Genomic DNA, 19,551 nt, shown 5'->3' with positions numbered 1-19,551 from the left:
GTCCATAGCAGCTGAAGAGTTTAGCTGAACCGTGAAGTTGAACGCACCCGTAAAGCAGTAGTGCAACCTGAGCAAGGAAGCCTTGTGAGCTTTGAGGGTGCTAGTGCCTGTATTTCCACAGCTATGCACAGAATTCATACAGACCTTCCCACTGGTATTCAAGGAGGCTAATCATGGTAAATACAAATATTTGTTAAAAAAAATAAAGGGATGGATTACAATATTGATGATGAATATAAATGACAAGAAAGTTTCCAAAGCCTTCCTATCACATTGAGTGAAACCTGAATCACCTCACAGAGTGCCCTGGCTAACTGGGTCAGAGGGCTGCGGCTGCTACCGGACACTGTCACACTCATGCACTCACTGCTTCCTGTGCATGCATGGGTGGGGGATAGGCCTTGTGATGAAAAAAAGAGAGACTCCCCTTAAAATAAGCCCTATCTTTTTGGACCAAAAATAAATATAAGACTGTCTTATTTTCAGGGAAACATGATAAATGGGTATTTTGAGATTGGCCCTTGTCTCATATATTACTCCTTCTGTAAACAGACAATTATGATAATACATGCTATAATACAGACCCACTACATTGACTACCACCATCATCATCAACATAATTATGAAAGTTTTCCTAAAAAACATGCAAAATTTTCATTTAGACAAAAAATGCCATTGTATTCGTAGAATATAATTATTCTATTTTAATTCAAAAGAGAATTAAGGGAAACCAATGGGACTGGTAGTTGACTTATATCAAAAATACTGTATTCATAGGACATATCTGAAAATTCAAAAGGGAAAAGTAAGGAAGATGCAGTACCTCTTCTCTCTTCTATATTGAATAGCATATGGTTAAATTAACTTTATCCCTGATGAATAATAGTCCTATTATTTGATACCACAAAGATGGCTTAAGATGCAAAAAGATAAACATACATGTGCCAGAGCTTGTGGCGCCGGCTAGTGGAATGAGTCTTTCCATTAGATAGTGAGTCTTTCGCCGCTGATTTACTCAGCAGGAACTCTTGAAGTTTCTGCTTCACTTCAGTACTGGCCACCGCTCCTAAAACATACACCATTTTTTATCATTCCATTCATATATGCCCATGCATTTCATTGAAGCTTTCTAGCTTTGATTGTGAGCCAAACTAGTATCTAATAAAAATTTAATATGAGTAATTGTGAACAATTAATATGAGCAATTGCTATGGCAGAATTAAATAAAATAATGAAAAGAAAAACAATGTCGATTAAAATTGTGTAGCATATCTTTTAGCTTCATTGAAACCATGTAATACAATAAAGGGAAATAAAACCAGTGTGTGTAATAGTTAAGGGAATTGGACTAACAATAAGGAATTCCAATTTCAAATCTGATTTCAACCATGATACCTCAAAGGCTAATTTTAGATCAGTTGTAGTCACTTACACAGCTGTTGTTAGGAAACACTGATAGGAAAAGTACAGTGTATTCCATCTTGAATGGCCCTGAAGAAGACGTATCAATCTAACAAATAAGCAACATCAGATATGGGTTCACTCTTGGTTTTGTGATCTGAAGAGTGATGAGTGCAGATGTTTTCTAGCATTAAAGCAAGCATATTCAACTGGAATTGTTTTATACTGTTATTGCCTTTTTCTTTTTGACCAAAACTGATCTCTTGAACATTATTTAAACCAGAGGAGGCAACCTATTGCTAGAAGACAATATTTGGCCTCATCACCATGTATTTCCATATGTGAGGCAAACTGGATCTATTTCCACACTGAATTCCCACTGTGTAAAATATATGTAAATTCTAGTCCCTCCCCCTAAATGTCATCACTGAAAGCATTCTGAGAAGCTAAAAAATATTTTAAAAAACATGATTTCTACACGATAAATATTTCCCACCCTTGTTTTAAATTCTGTAGTATAAAATTCCACACTATGTTTTTATATAGTTGTTCTGTAATGTCTATAGATGTATGATTTTAATCAGTTTTTAGTTTGCAACTGATGTACTGTGCTATGTTCATAACTGATATCTTTTGTGGAAATACTATATATAATGTACTGATTATGAACCAAATTCCTAATAGAGATCAAAGAATGGTTTCATGTATCATTACTTTCAAGGTCTAATTCTTTATATTAAAGAGTAATAAGCATGCATTAGACTAACCAATACTGCTATAGTCACAACAAATGAAAGTATGAAGTATATGTTATTATAAGCTTAGTATAAACAAAGAGGGAATACTCTGAAATATGTGTTTTATTGTTATAAGTAACACAGAGGAAGAATCTTTTTTCAAAATCTAACACTTAATATTATGCTACTGCTAAATTTATACAATTCTCCTCTAAAATGAAAGCATATAGAAAGAATACAATAACATTATCAATTTTTCTCAATATTGGCACACAATACATTATCAGTGAGAAATTCCAGAGAGAAAATAAAGGCATCTGATGTTATAATTTGTTTCCTTCTATAAGTAGCATTTTGAAATACTGAAATATTTGGCCTTTACTTCCATTCCCTTTGTGAGCAGACTTACATGCATCTATCTCCCCCTAGTGTATATCACATTCTAGTAATGTCTTTCTTTTCAACTTTGTCTTAAAACACAGAAACACAGACCTATGTTATTAAAAGCCAAAAGAGCTAAATTTTGGAACTGAGATAATAGAAAGAATATTTCATGTCTTCTCTAATCTATGCAGAATATACCTCCATATTTATGTGTACATTATAATGGAAATACAATAAAAAACTTAAAATATAGAATAGGATTAATTTATATTTTTAGGGAATTATATACTCAATCTGTATAGAATTTTATTGTCAGGCCATATTTTTATAAAGAGGGATAATGAAGATTGGTGGGAGAGATGTACAAAACTTAGATATCCTCTTCTAGCCTGATTGAACAGATCTTACTTTCTCGGCTTCTTTCTCTGCTTTTGATTGGTGGACATTGCTCCCTGCGATGTCTTTCCAATTCCTGTTCTTGCCTCTGTTGCTCAAGTTTCTGTTCTTTTTCAAGAAGTTCCTGTTGATACTTAATGGCTAAGAGTTCCTTTTGCAACTTGTAAAAAAGACAAAGTCATGAGAAAGTGCAGTTTTTATGGTAGCATTGGCTATAATAAGGGCTTCACAAACTGTGAACATAAAAAAGTAGCTCTTAGAATTTGCTAGCTAGAATAGCTACAGCTACAATTCTGAAAGCTGATCCATACATTTGAGAAATCTGTACTATAATATTTAAAATGTTAGAAAATACAATTCTATTCTACTCCATTTTGGCATTGATTTGTAAATATTTTCATTAAAAGATCACAGGAAATAAGTGCAAGGTTTTTGAACACGCTATTCTGATTTCTGATTTCCTTTTTGCAATAAATGTATCTAATCTATTTCTATATGAAATCTATGTGTCTATGTGTTTGTATTTGGATCAAAAAGTGAATTACAAAGGTCATGAAATGCAAAAACATAAATAATTGTGTTCCAATTAATTGGAAAGTGTGAACTTTACAAATGTAAATCAAACTATTTATAAAATTATTTATAAATTAAATAAATGTTCTATTCCACATAAATATAATTCCCCTAAAAGTAAAAAAACTAAGTTATCAACAATTAAGGTTTAGTTCCATCTGAATTAAAACACTATGGATTACTACTAATGACAGCAAAGAATTCTTCTGTTCCTAGTACCATCTAGTGGTGATCTAGATATTGTAATTCCCTACTAATCGCTAACTCATTTCACTTATTTCAAGAAAAATTATGGCTAAGTAGTATTCTTGTTTATGGTTAGTTGTTTAACAGATTTTAATGCTATTTTTATATAAAGGGTATCAGTCTTAACTAAAAATAAATTCAGACAGCTGACAGCCAAAAAAATTTATTAAAGGATTTCCAGTTTCTGACTGAATCTCTCTTAAAAATGGAATCTCTCTTAAAAATACTTATTGTATATCTAATGATATGGCTTTCCTGGTGGGTTGCTTTTCAAACAAGACCTTTAACATGAGAAATCTTTTTGTGCTGTTTTTTTCTCATTTACTACATTGCTAACATTCAATTTGTTCATTATGTTATAAGCAAAGGATATATTTTCATATGCAAACTTAATCTAATATGTTAGAATAGAATGGAATAGAATTCTTTATTGGCCAAGTGTGATTGGACACACAAGGAATTTGTCTTTGGTGCATATGCATATTATGAGAAGCAAACAGAAGCATGGAATTAAAAATAAATAAATAAGATATATCAAGTTCCTTAGAAGGTATAAACTGAAGCCACATATTAAATGATTTAGCACCAAAAATTTACATTTATTATGTTTACTTTAATGATCACTGATTATTTAATGATCATTATTCCAAATATAATAAACATTTTCAAATATACTTCTAAAAGCATACAGATAAAGGCAATCTGCTGAATAAATGCTAAATAATTCTGATATTTAGAAAAATAGGATCTTAAAGTTTAATTCAAAATCTAAGCTCTTTAAAAATTGTGCTGAAATTTGGAAAGTGTTGTTCAAAGAACCAGTCCTTATATTTTAACCGGCCATTTGATTCCATTTATAAGTTTTTTTAAAGAGACAAATGGCAGTATAGTATTTTTAAGCAGATCAGTATCTTCCAAAGGGGCTCTCAAATTTGCTAACTTTATTTTGTCTTCCAATAACTTATTTTGCTGTAGTTGCAAATAACTGTTCTTACATGTATATCTGCATTCAAGTGAGAGGCAGATAGATATGGCAGAGTGAGGGACTAATATAAACTTTCATCACATATCATGTTGATATACAAGAAAAATAATTCAGTCACTCAATTTCTACAGTAACCAACCCCTTCCCCATCCTGATGTACTATGAAGAGAAAAAAAATCTGCTACCTTCATGTGCTCTTGGATCTGTGCTTGGTGCTGTCGTGTCAGGTTCTCATGCTGTTTCTGAAATTCTTCTATCAAAAGCTGTTTCTGAATCTGCTGCTGATGTTGAATCAGGATTAATTCCTGTTGTAACTGCTTTTCCTGCATCAAGGGATCCATCATGGGTGCCATCATCCTGATATCAGTTCGCAAATCTAATGGTCTGACTTGTTCTAATCCAAGAGGAATTTCTGATTTCACATCCACTAATACAAAAAAAAAAGATAGAGAAATAGATTTAAATTTTGTGCATATATGAAATGAAGATTTGCTTCCTATCTCCTTAAATAGTTGTTGTTTTCTCTGGCCTCTTGATAATGCAGTAAAACTGGAGATTATCATCAATGGTCTTTTAACTTTCCAAAGAAATTTTGATAGTATTTGTTGTCAGAGATTTCAGTAAAACCCAAAGCTCTACCTTTGTTAAAATAATTTAAAAGTAATGTGCTATAGATAAAAAAAAAACTGCTGCTGGTTTTAAGTGATGCTTATAACATGTCATTTGGTGCTTAATATCAAAATTAAATATTTTTCATAACATCAGGCAATCCAGATTTCAATATCAAATATTAAGGGAGAGAATATTTCTTCTGATTAAATTTTTTATAAGTTTTGTTTTCCTTTTAAATTTAGAGTAGGTTGTTAAAGAAAATAGAATAATAATCCACCGTCACTTCATGGAAGTTGTTTCATTCATTTTATATGATATTCTTCTGCTTATGCATTACATTTTTGTTTGCATTATTCTTTATGAAAGGTTAAGTTAAATATTCATTGGTAATTGATTAATTGGTAAATATCGGAAAAAAGAGTATTGGACAATTCTTATGTTTTTATGTAATAATTTGCAAAAAATAGATAAAACTTTTGTTATTTAAATACTATGGCTAACTATGAAACTCTATAAGAGGCAGTTTATATATGGTACAAAAATATACTTTATAAATACAAACTTGTAAAGCCTCTTAAGTTGTGAACATTCACAAAACATGTTCAATAAATCCCCAATGACATTCATAGGAATGTAAATGTCTGTAATAGATTTCTGATATGAATGTGTAAGTTACATAATTTTCATATTTGTGATGTTATGAATTCAGAATGTCATTTATATTATCTTGTATTATCATTTGCCTTCCATCCCTTGCAGAAATCCATTAATATATGATTCTATCTTAGACCACTAGGCCATCTAGTTCCTTCTACTGTATGGATTTACAGCAGTTCTTTCTTGTTGCATAGAAATACCAGGGCCAGGGGATAAAAACAGAAATGAAATATAAAACTTCATTTCCTTGACTCAACTATACTGAAATTCCTGCTAAACTAATTTGCTACCTTTGGGCATTCAAACAGAAAGGCCATAGCTCTAAAAAAATATAAATTTGTCCAATTTATAGAAAGACAAGCAACTATGAAATATTTAGAATATTTGATGTTCTTCTTTATTTTTTTATTAGAGATGGGCATGGTCTCTAAATATAGCTATTAACAGTATCTTTTTGTAATTGTAGTTTAGTGACGCCTCTAGCTTTTTAAAAATATTGGTTTGATATCTATGTACATATCTGAATACAATATTTTTATTCAAATATATGAATGAAAGTTCTATGTAAAGTTTTTAAATGGTGGATGGAGGGGAACAGCCTGATCAGAAGAATACCCATGATGCAAAACAGATTAGTTTACATCTCATCCAGAAGAGGGCACTATATACAAGTATATCAAAGAGATCTTCAAACAAAAATGTACTACAGATTTGCCTCATTTCTTGGTACATGTATCAGAAAACATATATTTGGACCAATATGCAGCTTGTTTTTTTTTTTAATAGAATAGAATTATTTATTGGCCAACTGTGATTGGACACACCAGGAATTTGTCTTGGTGCAAATACTCTCAATATACATAAAAGAAAAGATACATTCATCGAGTTAAGAATCATAAGGTACAACACTTAATGATATTCATAGGGTACAATGAGCAATCAAATCATACTAGGAAACAGTCAATAAAAATGTAAGGGTACAAGCCACAAAGTTACAGTCATACAGTCACAAGTGGTAGGGGATGGGTGATAAGGAATGATGAGAAGATTAATAGTAATAGTGGTGCAGACTTTGTAAATAGCTGGACAGTGTTGAGGGAATTATTTGTTTAATTTAGAGAGTCTAAGGTTAAAGTTTGGGGGTTTGGGAAAGAAACTACAGAGTCGCTTTCTGCTTCCCTTAGTTCAAATAAATAAGGATGCATCACAAAACAGATTTGCATAACTATATCTTCTGATTTTTTAAAATATTTGCAGCAACAATGTAAGCTGAATGTTTATTTTTGCATATCTATTTTTTAATATATGATATTGGGAGTATAGATAGAAGACAGTAAACACCTCACTACTTCCTAGCAACAGATATAAAATATGATGTACTACCTGTACTACCATTTGTATAATTTTTTTATTAAAATGCAACTGTAAAGCTCAATACAGTTTATTTTCCCAGGTAACTATATTTGCTTCAATGGCAACATACAATCTCTTGCTTTTGTTCTACAATTTATCAGAACTGCAAATCCTTAAGTTACAAAAATTACTCCAATTATAATTTTTCCAAATCAAAAGCAGGTAGCATAATCTGAGTTCTGCTATTCAATTTCTACTGCAGCAAACTATATTCTATTTCTCAAGACTAAATATAGCAGCATTTATACAAGAAATCAATAGTGCTTGGAGTGAGGAGAGCGGAGCTGGCGTCGCGATGATACGGCATGCGACCTTGGAGGTCTGAAATCACTGCCGATATCTTTGCTCCTCGACGGTCCAAGTGGATCTAAACCGTCCCGAAGAGACGGTGAATGTAAAGAGCGCATCCTGTCGATCCCAGGGATACCGCAAAGTCCCTGGTAGATCCAGGAGAAGCTCTTTTTGCCAGTGGCAAAGAGGCAGGTATCTGCTATGGCGGCTTGGAGTCTGGATGCCTATTTCCTTACCAAATGCAGATTATAAAATTTTTGCTTCAATATTGGCAGAAAGACTTAAAAAATACTTAAACAATTTTATCCATCCTGATCAAAATGGATTTCTGTCAAAGAGACAAATTAAAGACAATATGAGAGTAATCTTGGACACTTTGGAATACTACGAGGCACATCCTGAAAAACAAATGGCTTTGATATTTTTAAAGGCACAGAGGGCATTTGATAATGTGAATAAGCAATTCATGTTATTACTGCTGGAACAGCTGGACTTTGCTAGAAAATTTATTCAAGCAATAGTAGCTATATATCATAAGCAAACGGCAAAGGTAATGATAGAGGGAGAACTGACAGACTCTATCGATATATGAAAAGGAACAAGACGAGGGAGCCCACTATCACCTTTCCTATTCGTGTTAACTTTGGAAGTGTTAAACAGAAATATTAGAGATGAAAAGAGTATAAAAGGAATGAAAATTAAAAAGGAAGAATTTAAACGGCAAGCCTTTGCGGATGATTTGGTTTTTATCTTAGAAGACTCTTTAGAAACAGCACCAAAATTATTGGAAAAGATAGAGTCATATGGCAAGGTGGCTGGTTTGAAAATAAATAAAGATAAGACAAAGATTTTGACAAAGAATATGTTATCAAGACAAAAGGAAGAATTGGCAGATCTATTGAAAATTCAAGTCACGAATAAGATCAAGTATTTGGGGATACATTTGACAGCAAGATGTAGTACATTAAAAGAGAATAATTATATCAAACTTAAACAGCAGATAGCGTTAGACTTGGCAAAATGGGAAAATCTACAACTGTCATTAATAGGGAGAATATCAACAATCAAGATGAATATATTACCCAAAATTTTATATTTGTTTCAAATAATTCCAATTAGGATTGGAAAAGACTACTTTGAAGATTTAAATAAAATTGTGTTGAAATATATATGGCAATGTAAGAAAGGGAGAATAAAGTTAAAACTTTTGCAAGATGCTAGAATAAGAGGAGGATTTGGTTTGCCTAATTGGGAGTTATATTACCAAGCTACAAATTTGATGTGGGTTAAGGAATGGATAACATTAAGAAATACTAGATTGTTGACATTAGAAGGACATGATCTGTTGTTGGGCTGGCATGCTTTTCTATGGTATAAAGGAACTAAAACACAGGGTTTTTTTTAGAAGACATTATATATGGAAGTCTCTGTGGTTAAACTGGGAGAAGATTAAAAAACAATGTTATTTGAAAATTCCAGTCTGGCTATTGACGAAGCATTTTCTTATCCTATAATATACAAAAAGGAACGAACAGTTAGATATGGTGAAATATTGAATGAAAAGTGTGAACTTAAATCTATACAAAAAGTAGAGAAACAAGGTATAATGATGAATTGGTTTTCATGTGCACAAATACATTCAAGGTATGATAAAGATTCTAAAACAGAAGGTTTCTATGATAAACTGACTGACTTAGATAAGATTTTTACAGGTACTGATGAAAAGGTGATTAAAAAATTGTATGGATATTTATTAGAAATTAAACTAGAAGAAGAACAAGTTAAAGAAACTATGATTGCTTGGAGGAAGAATTTTGGATATGGAATTGATTTAGAGAAATGGCAGAAATTGTGGTCTCAAAATTATAAAAGCATATAAAGAAAATTTGTATAAGATATTTACAGGTGGCATTTTCCCCCGACAAGAATAGCAAGAATGTTCAAGAATAAATCTGAAAAATGTTGGAAATGTCATCAGACACCTGGCTCATATTACCATATGTGGTGGCCTTGTGCAGATGCTAAAAAATACTGGACTAAAATCCACACGTGGTTGGAAAAAATGACAAAAAAACATAGATTTGAAACCAGAGATATTTTTATTGGGAATTTTACCTGAAATATATAGTAAAGACTTGAAATACCTAATTGTAAATGTATTAACAGCGGCTAGATTGTATTTGTTAAAAACTGGAAAAATGAGAAAACACCATCACAGGAGGAAATCATTAAGAAGGTATTGGAATGTGCTGAAATGATTAGATTGACATTTGAAATTAGAGAACAAGATGATAAACAATTTTATAAAATTTGGGATCTATTCTATCAATGGTTAGACAATAAAATATAGTAATGAAATATGTAGACTTTTAGAAAATAATAAATATATAAAGATGTATTCTTTTCTTATTATATCTACAAAATGATTTTAGGATAGATTTGGGATGATAATATGAACCGTTATAAAACAAATTAAATAAAATATGATTATTTGTAAAATATGAATGAATAAAACTATAGTCAAATGATTAATAATGATATTAATGTATTTAATATTTGATTGAAAGTATGAGAGTATATACAATGTAATTGTAATTGAAGACTATGAAATGGAAGCACAAAACAATTTGTAAACCAACCGGCACACTGTATGTATATATATGGAAGATGGCTTGATGTTTTTATGTTTTGTTTGTTCATGTTTGTTTTAAAAACCAATACATTTTTTTTTAAAAAAAGGGATAATAAAGATTTATGGATAATCAAAAGCTTTTGAAAACAGGAAAGGAGAGAAAAATAATAAAAGGGCAGGATCTGGAAGGGATGAGACTGCCTGGAATTAAAAAGAACTTACAGCAAAATCTCAACAAGACTTCCAAAAGATACATTTTAACTGAAATATCGCAACAAAAACCCCAGGAAGAGAAAGTGGAAAAAGAAATAAGAAGAAATAACTCAGGACTATTTGGATTACTTGATGATTTCTGGATTTTTGGTTATTGTATTGAATGACTAAAATCAATCGGGTGGTTGTTTAAAACTGTTTAAAATGGCTCCACTTTTAGAAGAACTGAAAATGGAACTTAAAAAGTACATAGATGCACAGGAAGGAAGAGGTTCTTTTGGCTTCGTATTTCAGTTTTAGAAATGGAGATTTGGAATTATGAGAAACAATAAGAAATGCCTGCAGAACAAGAAGATTGCGATAAAGAAGAAGCCATCTTTAATGAACAAGTAATCTCAGGTGGGGGGAAAAAAGGAAATGGGGGAAAGAGAATGGAAAGTTTAAGATTGGGAAAAATAACTCAAAAAAAAGAGAGTGAAAAATAAGTATAAAATCAGAAAGCAACAGAAGAGGGAAATGCAGAAGAGAGAATTAGAAGAAGAGAGACAAGGGGGTAAAAAGAGGAGGGAGAAGATGAGAGGGAAGAAAGAAGGGAAAAGAAGTTATACAGGACAGAACAAAATATAGAGAAACAGGGCCTATTTAGAGATAATGGGTGAAAATTTAATGGAAAAAGGGATTCTGCAAAGGTATATAAGATAGTAGTTATATTAGAAACAGAAATAATTTTAGAAAATATGAAACAATGTATGATTAAAATGTTTGATAAAATAGCTATCATAATTCAGTAGAATGTTTGTCAATAAATAAATGTAACAAAATGAATATTTAATGATTCGTGAAGAGAAATAAGGGAAAATTAATTATGGAGATTGTATGTGTCTTTAAGGAAGTATGATATTTAATTGAAAAGAAGTGTTAAAGATGTTAAGATTTTAATGATTATTAATGATAGAACTGAATTGGAATGGAAGGAGGGTTTATAATTACATATATTTATAATCTTTTTTAAAAAAGAATATAGTGTGTATTATAAGAATGTTCCAAGCAGAATTCGATTGGAAGTTATCTATTATGTATTATATTGAAGGTCATAACCTTAAGGTATATATTGAAGTTTAAATAAGGTTGTAATTAAAAGATATAAAGGTGTCATACTCCAATTAGTAACTACAGGAGAAAATTTGTTTAATGAGAAAAGATAATATGAAAACTTTGTAACAAGATAATAGAACCCTAGGAAGAAAAAGTGGAAAAAAGAAACAAGAAGAAACAGCCTTGGATTACTTGGTGATTTTTGGATTTTTGATTATTGGATTTAAAGGACTAAAATCAATTGGGTGGTTGTTTAAAAGTGTTTAAAATGGCATCACTCTTGAAACAACTGAAAATGGAACTTAAAAAACAGAAAGAAGATGCACAAGAAGGAAGAGAGTTTTTTGGCTTCGTATTTCAATTTTTAGAAATGGAGATCTTGAACTATGAGAAGCAACAAGAAATGCTTGAAGAACAAGAAGGGTGGGACAAGGAAGAAGCCATCTTTAATGATCAAGTAATTCTATGTGGGGGAAAAAGGAAAGGGGGAAAGAGTGAAAATTTTAATTTTTGAAAAAACAACCCCCCCCAAAAGAGAATTGTTTGAAAAGTAATTACAATATTAGGGAGAAACAAAAGAATGGATTACAGAAGAGAGAATCAGAATTAGAGAGACAAGGGGTCAAAAGGGGGAGGGAGAAGAAGAGGTGGAAGAAGGAAAGGAAAAGAAGTTATAAGGAACAGAAACAGGATATAGAGAAACAGAGAAAATGTACAAGAATTAAAGGTATAAGCCTATTTAGAAGACATAGAGATAATGGGTGAAAATTTAATTGAAAAAGAGGACTCTGCAAGGGTACATAAAATAGCATTGTTATATTAGAAATAGAAATGAATTTAGAAAATATGAAAGAAGTGTGATTAAAGTGATAGATAAAATACTTATTGTAATGTAATGGAATGTTTGTTAATAAATAAATGAAATAAAGAGAATGAGAGAATGAAAGTAGGAAATGATGGGAATGTTTAATTGTTATTAATGATTTATAAAAATATAAGTGAAGACAGATATGAAAGAAATATGAAAAAAATTATGGAAATATTACAAATGTTCCTAAGGAAGTATGATATTTAATTGAAAAGAAATGTTAAAGAAGTTAATTAATATTAATGGAAGATTGTAACTAAGATTAAAAGTTGAGCTAAATTGGAATAGAATGAGTATTTTATATAATTTATATGTGTGTGTGTGTGTGTGTGTGTGTGTGTGTGTTTTTCTTAAGTTTTCGCGGGTACTTACATGTATGGCATTCAGCTTTGTTCGGGTATTTTCCCGTCATTGTAGTTGTGCTTTTAAAAGTTGTAGCAACGTTTGGCAGAATCTCATCTGCCATCATCAGGCTTCTGGTTGTGTCCGTCTGGTGTTCATCTGGTTGTGTCAGCCTGATGATGGCAGATGAGATTCTGCCGAAACGTTGCTACAACTTTAAAAGCACAACTATAATGACGTGCGAAAATACCCGAACAAAGCTGAATGCCATACATACATACATACATACATACATACAATCTTAAGAACAGTGTGCATTTTAAGAATGTACCAAGCAGAATTCGATTGGCAAAAGTTATGTGTTATGAAATAGAGGTTATATTGAATGTTATAACTGTAAAGGCATAAATTGAAGTTTAAATAAGATCTCAATGGACAAAAATTAAAAGATACAAAGGTGTCATACTCCAATCAATAACTACAGGGGAAAACTTGTTTAATGAGAAAAGAAAATATGAAATTGAAACAGGACAGACAAAAGTATACACATAATGATTAGAAAGATATTGAAACTTAGAAAAAGAAATGTAATGGAACTTAGAAAGGAATGAGATAATTAAAAAAACAAGGTTGAGAAAACTAAGGGAAGGGAAAAATCACTGAGAAAATGCTAAAATATTAATAAGATATGGAATAGAATACAAAGATGAATATGAAATTGAGTTTGTGTCTGTATGGAACAGTGGCAACCCAGGATCATGCTAATCTCAATAAAGATATTTTATTTGTAGTATGTTTTGTGAAAACCCAAATAATTTTTTTTACAAAAACAACAACAAAAACACTAGCAGTGCTGAAAGGCAAAACCACAAAGGTCTCTAAAGCCGCTACAGCCACTAAGCTGAAAAAAAAGGAAAAAAACAGCTGTTTAGCGGCTTGCAACACTTCAAAAAAGTGGCACCTGGGCAAGAGGAGCTTCAGATGAGCGACAGGCTTCCTGCTCATGGGGAAAAAACCCGTCCCTGACAGAAATTGCAAGGGAGGAAAGCTACAGGGAACTCTAAGGGAAATGAAAACGGAACAAAAGGACAAGGAAAAAAACCTCGGCAGCGCTTAAAAACGCTGCGAAAGCTAACCTGTCAGCACTAAAGGGACAATTGATGAATCCACACTTCTGTCTGGAGATTGAAGAACCAATCAAGCCACAACCTCCTAGGGCAAGATTGAGTTGTGAACTGGGGAAAGTGACAGTTGACAAGGGGTGTGGCTAAAATTATGGACTCAGTTTCCAGGCAGAATGGCATGTGTCAACACAGCTATGGATTCTCCAATCATCATGCTGGAGAACAGTGTGTATAAGTAACTCTACTGTTAGTACACTAGTCATTACGTGTGTAAATACAAAATCCTCCACTTTTTCTTTTACTGGAGTTACTGTTTCTGTTGAAGCAGTGTGTGGTGCAGTTAGTTAGCTCCACTGACATGTCTGGTACAAGTGGATGAAGCCAGGTCTCCATGATAGTCATCAGACAACAGTGGTGAATGAGCTTATTCATCAGTTTTGATGACAAAGGATCTAGCATTAGTTAGAAAAATACTTGGTAATACTGGTCTGTGAGGCTGCTTCTGTAACTGAACTAGCAAATCAGCTCTGCATCCCCACTTCTGCTTCCTCTCTCTTTACTGTTGACGCTGTCTCCCAGGCCCAACAATGATCCATGGAGAACCTGGCAGTCTTACCACATCACTTGGTATATTATGAGATCTCTGGAAGTTGCTGGTAATATCTAGTTAACTAGAAAATTGAATCTTTAGTAACTTCTGCGGGTATAGAGTAGTTTTTGCCCACTCACTCCATTATAACACCAGGAGCTCAAAGCTGCAGTATCTATGCACGACACCATCTTGTATGGAAAAAAAGGTGACTTACAAGCAATACAAATAGTCTTTATTTTGTGATAAATCTATTTATTTAAATGCATTACAATACTGCAGCCAACTTTTGTACCTTAAATTGTGTAATCAGAACTTGCTTTGAAAAATGCCACTGGAAATCATACAAGATTTTCATACAAGTTCCTAAGTGGTTGTTACTCAAAAATATTAAATAAGGCAAAAGAAAAGGTGATAATTATGGTATATACAAATATTCATATTGAATTTTAAATTTGTGATCGAAAATGAAAGATTTTTGAGGCAATCTTACTTAAGCCTGTGCTGGAAAGCAATACTATTAGCCTTGATGGTAGTGGGACTGTTTCTGAAGGTTATTTGCTGGATGACTAATGGGCTTCCTTGTGCAGTGATTGGGCACTATGACAACTTCTGGAATAGATGGGCTAAGGGTTCACCAGGGCACTTCTTATGTATGTATACGTGAAGAAGTTATACATTACTCATGAAATGGAAAGACTAGTGAAAAGTCCTAGGATGTCTAGAAGTGCTGATGTTGCTAATTAATGTGGTAAAAGTTGTAGATAATCAATCACTGACAGCATGTACGGCTAAAGAACGGCAACAACATCTTCTGTCCATGAACCAAGCATACAAGATAAATAATATGAGTATCAACAAAGAGAAAACAGAAGTAATGGCAATCAGTAGAAAAAAGTATGTTCTAAACATAATAATAAAGGAGACAAGTATAAAATCCAAATATCAGAGTTCAAAAATCTAGGAACAACACTCACTGAAGATGGAAAAATGATGAAAAGATTAACATACAATGTAGTAAGTCTAACCAATTATTGGGACAGCTAGTTCTAATCCTAGAACATAAGGCAGTAACAATCACACAAAAACATCTCAAACATATTCTTCATCCTCATCCTATGTTACCAGTGCCAAATATAGATATTTGGAATAAAGCATAAGTTAAAGTTAGTTACCATAGAAATGTTGAGATGTTTGAGGAAAGCTGCTGGAGGGAGCAGAAGGGATAAAATAAAAACTGAGATCATAAGAGAATTGAATTGAAAATAATCAATATTAAAGTACAAAAACACTAAGTTAAGTAGTTTTCTCATCTGGAGAGGATGTCTTGGGATTCCATACTATATAAGCAGTATACAAAAAGAGGAAAAGGGCAAAGAACAAAAGGCAGACTCAGAAGAGAAATAACATCAAAGATACACTACAAAAGCATTAAATAACAATGGTTGAGGCAACCAGAAGTGCAAGCAGAACTTTATATCTCTATCAACACCTGAAGTGATAAAAGAAATAGGAGAAGGGAAAGAGGCAGGAAGAGGGAAGGAGAGGAGGAAGAGGAGATAAATATAGTAATAAAATATTAACAAAAAAACCCCATTCCTGGATATGTTTAAATAAGTAAAAAGTTTATATAAGGTTTTATATTAATAAACACCTGTATTTTATATTTTTCCTAAACATATTAAATATTTCTTTTGCATTATTCATTCAAACAATATAATAATAGCATAAAAAAGCATTTATTGATTTTAGTGTTACTTTTAGTTGCAGTGTACATGATATGACACCAATGTGGCTTATTTTCCTAAAAAATAGAGTAACAGTTGTTTTTAGTTTCAAGCTAGAATGCTATAAGAGAAGCTAATAGACATCTTAAAATAATATATACCGGGGTGTAAAACTCAATTTCATTGAGGGCCACATCAGTGTTCTGTTTGACCTTAAAGAATCAGAGGGCGTGGCCAGGGGACTTCTCTAGCTCGACATCTATTTTCGGCTGTGGCACCCTCCTGCAGTCCTCTGCCAGTGAAAACGAAGCTCAGGGGACTGCACATGCCTCCCCCAAAGCTCTGCTTTTGGCTGTGACGGCTCCTGCATCCCTGTGCCAGCAAAAATGGAGCTTGTGGCTCTCCTGACCTCTGTTTTCGCTGGCAGAGGCACTGTGGGCTAGTCCTTCATTGTTTACTGGGTTGTCCCGCGGGCCAGATCTAAGCACCCCATGAATACTCCAGTCTCCGGGCTGGATCCGGCCTATGAGTTTGACACTCCTGGTCTGTACTCTTGAGATATTAATATATTATTCCACAGGATCTAAAACAAAAAACAATAAGGATTCTGGGTACATCTCAAGAAAAAGGCACAGGTCATCTTCAACATAGGACCAGAACAGAGATCAGAAGATCCATCACTAAGCAAGGCAAGCAGTCATTAAATGAGTTACATATGATTTTACAATCTTTTTGTTGTGATTGTTTAGGGAATCACCAGGTTCATTAAGGGAACCCAGCTTCCCCCATTGACCTTGCATGCCAGAGGCCAGCTGGGAAGGTCACAAATGATACTCAGGTACCTTCTGGGATGCTACAGGAATTGTAAATGTGAAGATCGATGTTAAAACACTTTTTCAGCAGTTAAAACTATGAATATTTGTTAAATGATTGGTCATAAATTAAGGACTATCTTATAGTTGTAAAAAGGAAGGGTATTTTAATGCTAGGATTGCAAATATATGCACATACATTACACAGGCACACTTACTTTTTAAATAAATAAATTAAAAATAATTATTTTATCTAGATAAATTTAGATAATTAGCACCTAGAAGTAAACAAAGTAATAACCAAAAGCCAACATTGTTTTGTCAAAAAGAGATCATGCCAGACAAACCTCACTGCAATCTTTGGCAAAGTGACTTGAAAATTGGGCACTATCTAACAAAATGAAATTCAATGTGAAAAAAAATAAAACTACATATTTAGGCAAGAAAAACAAAATGCACAGGTACAGTACATGTGATATCTTGCTCAATAGTAATAACTGTGAGGGAAATCTTGGAGTCTTAGTGGACAATCATTTAAATATGAGCCAGAAGTGTGCTGCAGCTGCCAAAAAGTTTTAGGCTGCATAAACAGAGGGATAGAAGATCATATGAAGTGTTAATACTACTTTATAATGCCTTGGTAAGGCTACACTTGGAATACTGGATCCAGTTTTGATCACCACGATGTAAAACAAACATTGAGACTCTAAAAAGAATGCAGAGAAGAACAACAGATGATTAGGGGAGTGGAGGCTAAAACATACAAAGAAAAGTTGATAGAATTGGGTATGTCTAATTTAATGAAAAGAAGGATTAGGGGAGACAAGATAGCAGACAGGGGCTGCAACAAAGAAGAGAGTCAAGCTATTCTCCAAAGTACCTGAGGGTAGAACAAGAAGCAATGGGTAGAAACTAATCAAGGAGAAAAGCAACTTAGAACTAAGGAGAAATTTCCTGACAGAACAATTAATCAATGGACCAACTTGCCCCCCAAAAAGTTATAAATGCTGCAACACTGGAAGTTTTTAAGAAGAGATTGAATAACCATTTGTCTGAAATGGTATAGGGTTTCCTGCCTAAGCAGAGAATCGGACCAGAAGACCTTCAAGGTTCTTTCCAATTCTGTTATTCTATTCTATTCTATTCTATTCTATTCTATTCTATTCTATTCTATTCTATTCTATTCTATTCTATTCTATTCTATATTTTCAAGCATAAGCTACTGAAACCAGTAAAAGAGCAACAGACAGGTTTAAATAACAAAATATTTAAATATTTATTATTTTATTTATATTTCATACTTCCTAACCAAACCAGCCATCTCTCTCAAAGAAGGTCTCTGGGTGGTATACAATTTAATGAATAAAAGGGATGTTGGTACTTACCTGACACGCCCTTTCTCTGTGAGCTGTGAAGAGCATCAATTGATTGGGATGATGCTTCTGTCGCTCGTCTGATAGGCTGGGCTTTAATTGAGAGGACGCTTCTCCTCCTCCATGGGTCTCCTCCCTAGTGCCCCGGGTTTTGGCGAAGTTGAAGTGATGAAATATTTCTTCTCCTTCACCCTTTCTAATACTTGACCAGAATAGCATCCCACCAGATGAATAAGGGTGTGGATGCATGCTTTTCACAGCTCACAGAGAAAGGGCATGTCAGGTAAGTACCAACGCCCCTTCTCCAGATGAGCTGTTCAGAGCATTCATTGATTGGGACATACCAAAGCTTGACGTGTCCTGTGGGAGGGCTTCTGTCTGGTTCAGATTCTCCTTTTTCTTGGTCCCTATGGACCCTTTGTAACACTCTCCTGTCAAAGGCAGCCTCCGTAGAGGTGAAGACATCATTCTAATAGCTTTTAAATAGAAGGCAATGGTGAGGCCCATGTTGTCGCCTTGTAAATTTCCTCTATTGGTGCTTGTGGCCCATGTTGTCAACATTGCAGCACTCCAGGTCGAATGAGCAGTGATGCCCCTGGGTATAAGAAGAGCCTGTGTCTCGTAGGACTTGGTAATTGTGCTCTCAGCCACCTACTGATCATTGAAGAAGAGGTCTTGCACCCAATGGTGGGTGATTGAAAAGAAACGAAGAGAACCTCCATTTCCTAACACACATCATGCGGTTGAAATATATGCAGAGAGCTCGCCTTACATCTAGACTGTGCCATTGTCGTACCAGATTTTGTGACGGTCTCAGACAAATGTACAGGAATATCAGTTCCTATGGTCTGTGGAAACCCAAATTTATCTATGGGTGAAAGATGGATCTGGACGAAGGACCACTCTGTCTGTATGAAAAATACAGAGCTCCTGTCTAACTGACAAGGCTACTAGATCCAAGATGCGACTGGCCGATGTAATGGCAACCAAGAGAACCACCTTGTATGTTAGAAATGGAGACTCATGGTCTACAGGGGCTCAAAGGGAGATTTCTTGAGTGCGGTAAGGACCTTGTTGAGGT

At 33.4% G+C, this 19,551-nt stretch overlaps 1 protein-coding gene across 4 annotated transcripts in view; it reads right to left on the bottom strand.

The window, feature by feature from the left end:
* HDAC9 (histone deacetylase 9) overlaps positions 1-19,551 on the bottom strand; it is a 455,657-nt gene that overhangs the window by 242,103 nt on the left and 194,003 nt on the right. For all 4 annotated transcript variants that reach the window (XM_087917383.1, XM_087917384.1, XM_087917385.1 and 1 more), the window contains 3 exons: positions 4,908-5,149; positions 2,931-3,078; positions 940-1,066 (listed from right to left, as the gene is read on the bottom strand). In XM_087917383.1, the coding sequence (XP_087773509.1) occupies positions 940-1,066; positions 2,931-3,078; positions 4,908-5,149 (517 nt within the window). The remainder of the gene's footprint in view (positions 1-939; positions 1,067-2,930; positions 3,079-4,907; positions 5,150-19,551) is intronic.

Source organism: Pseudonaja textilis, chromosome Z (assembly GCF_049901715.1).
Source record: "Pseudonaja textilis isolate UNSWEBS1 chromosome Z, rPseTex1.2, whole genome shotgun sequence".
Taxonomy (NCBI): Eukaryota; Metazoa; Chordata; class Lepidosauria; order Squamata; family Elapidae; genus Pseudonaja; species Pseudonaja textilis.
Note: the sequence above shows the minus strand (reverse complement) of the source record. Positions and strands in the feature narration are given on the sequence as shown.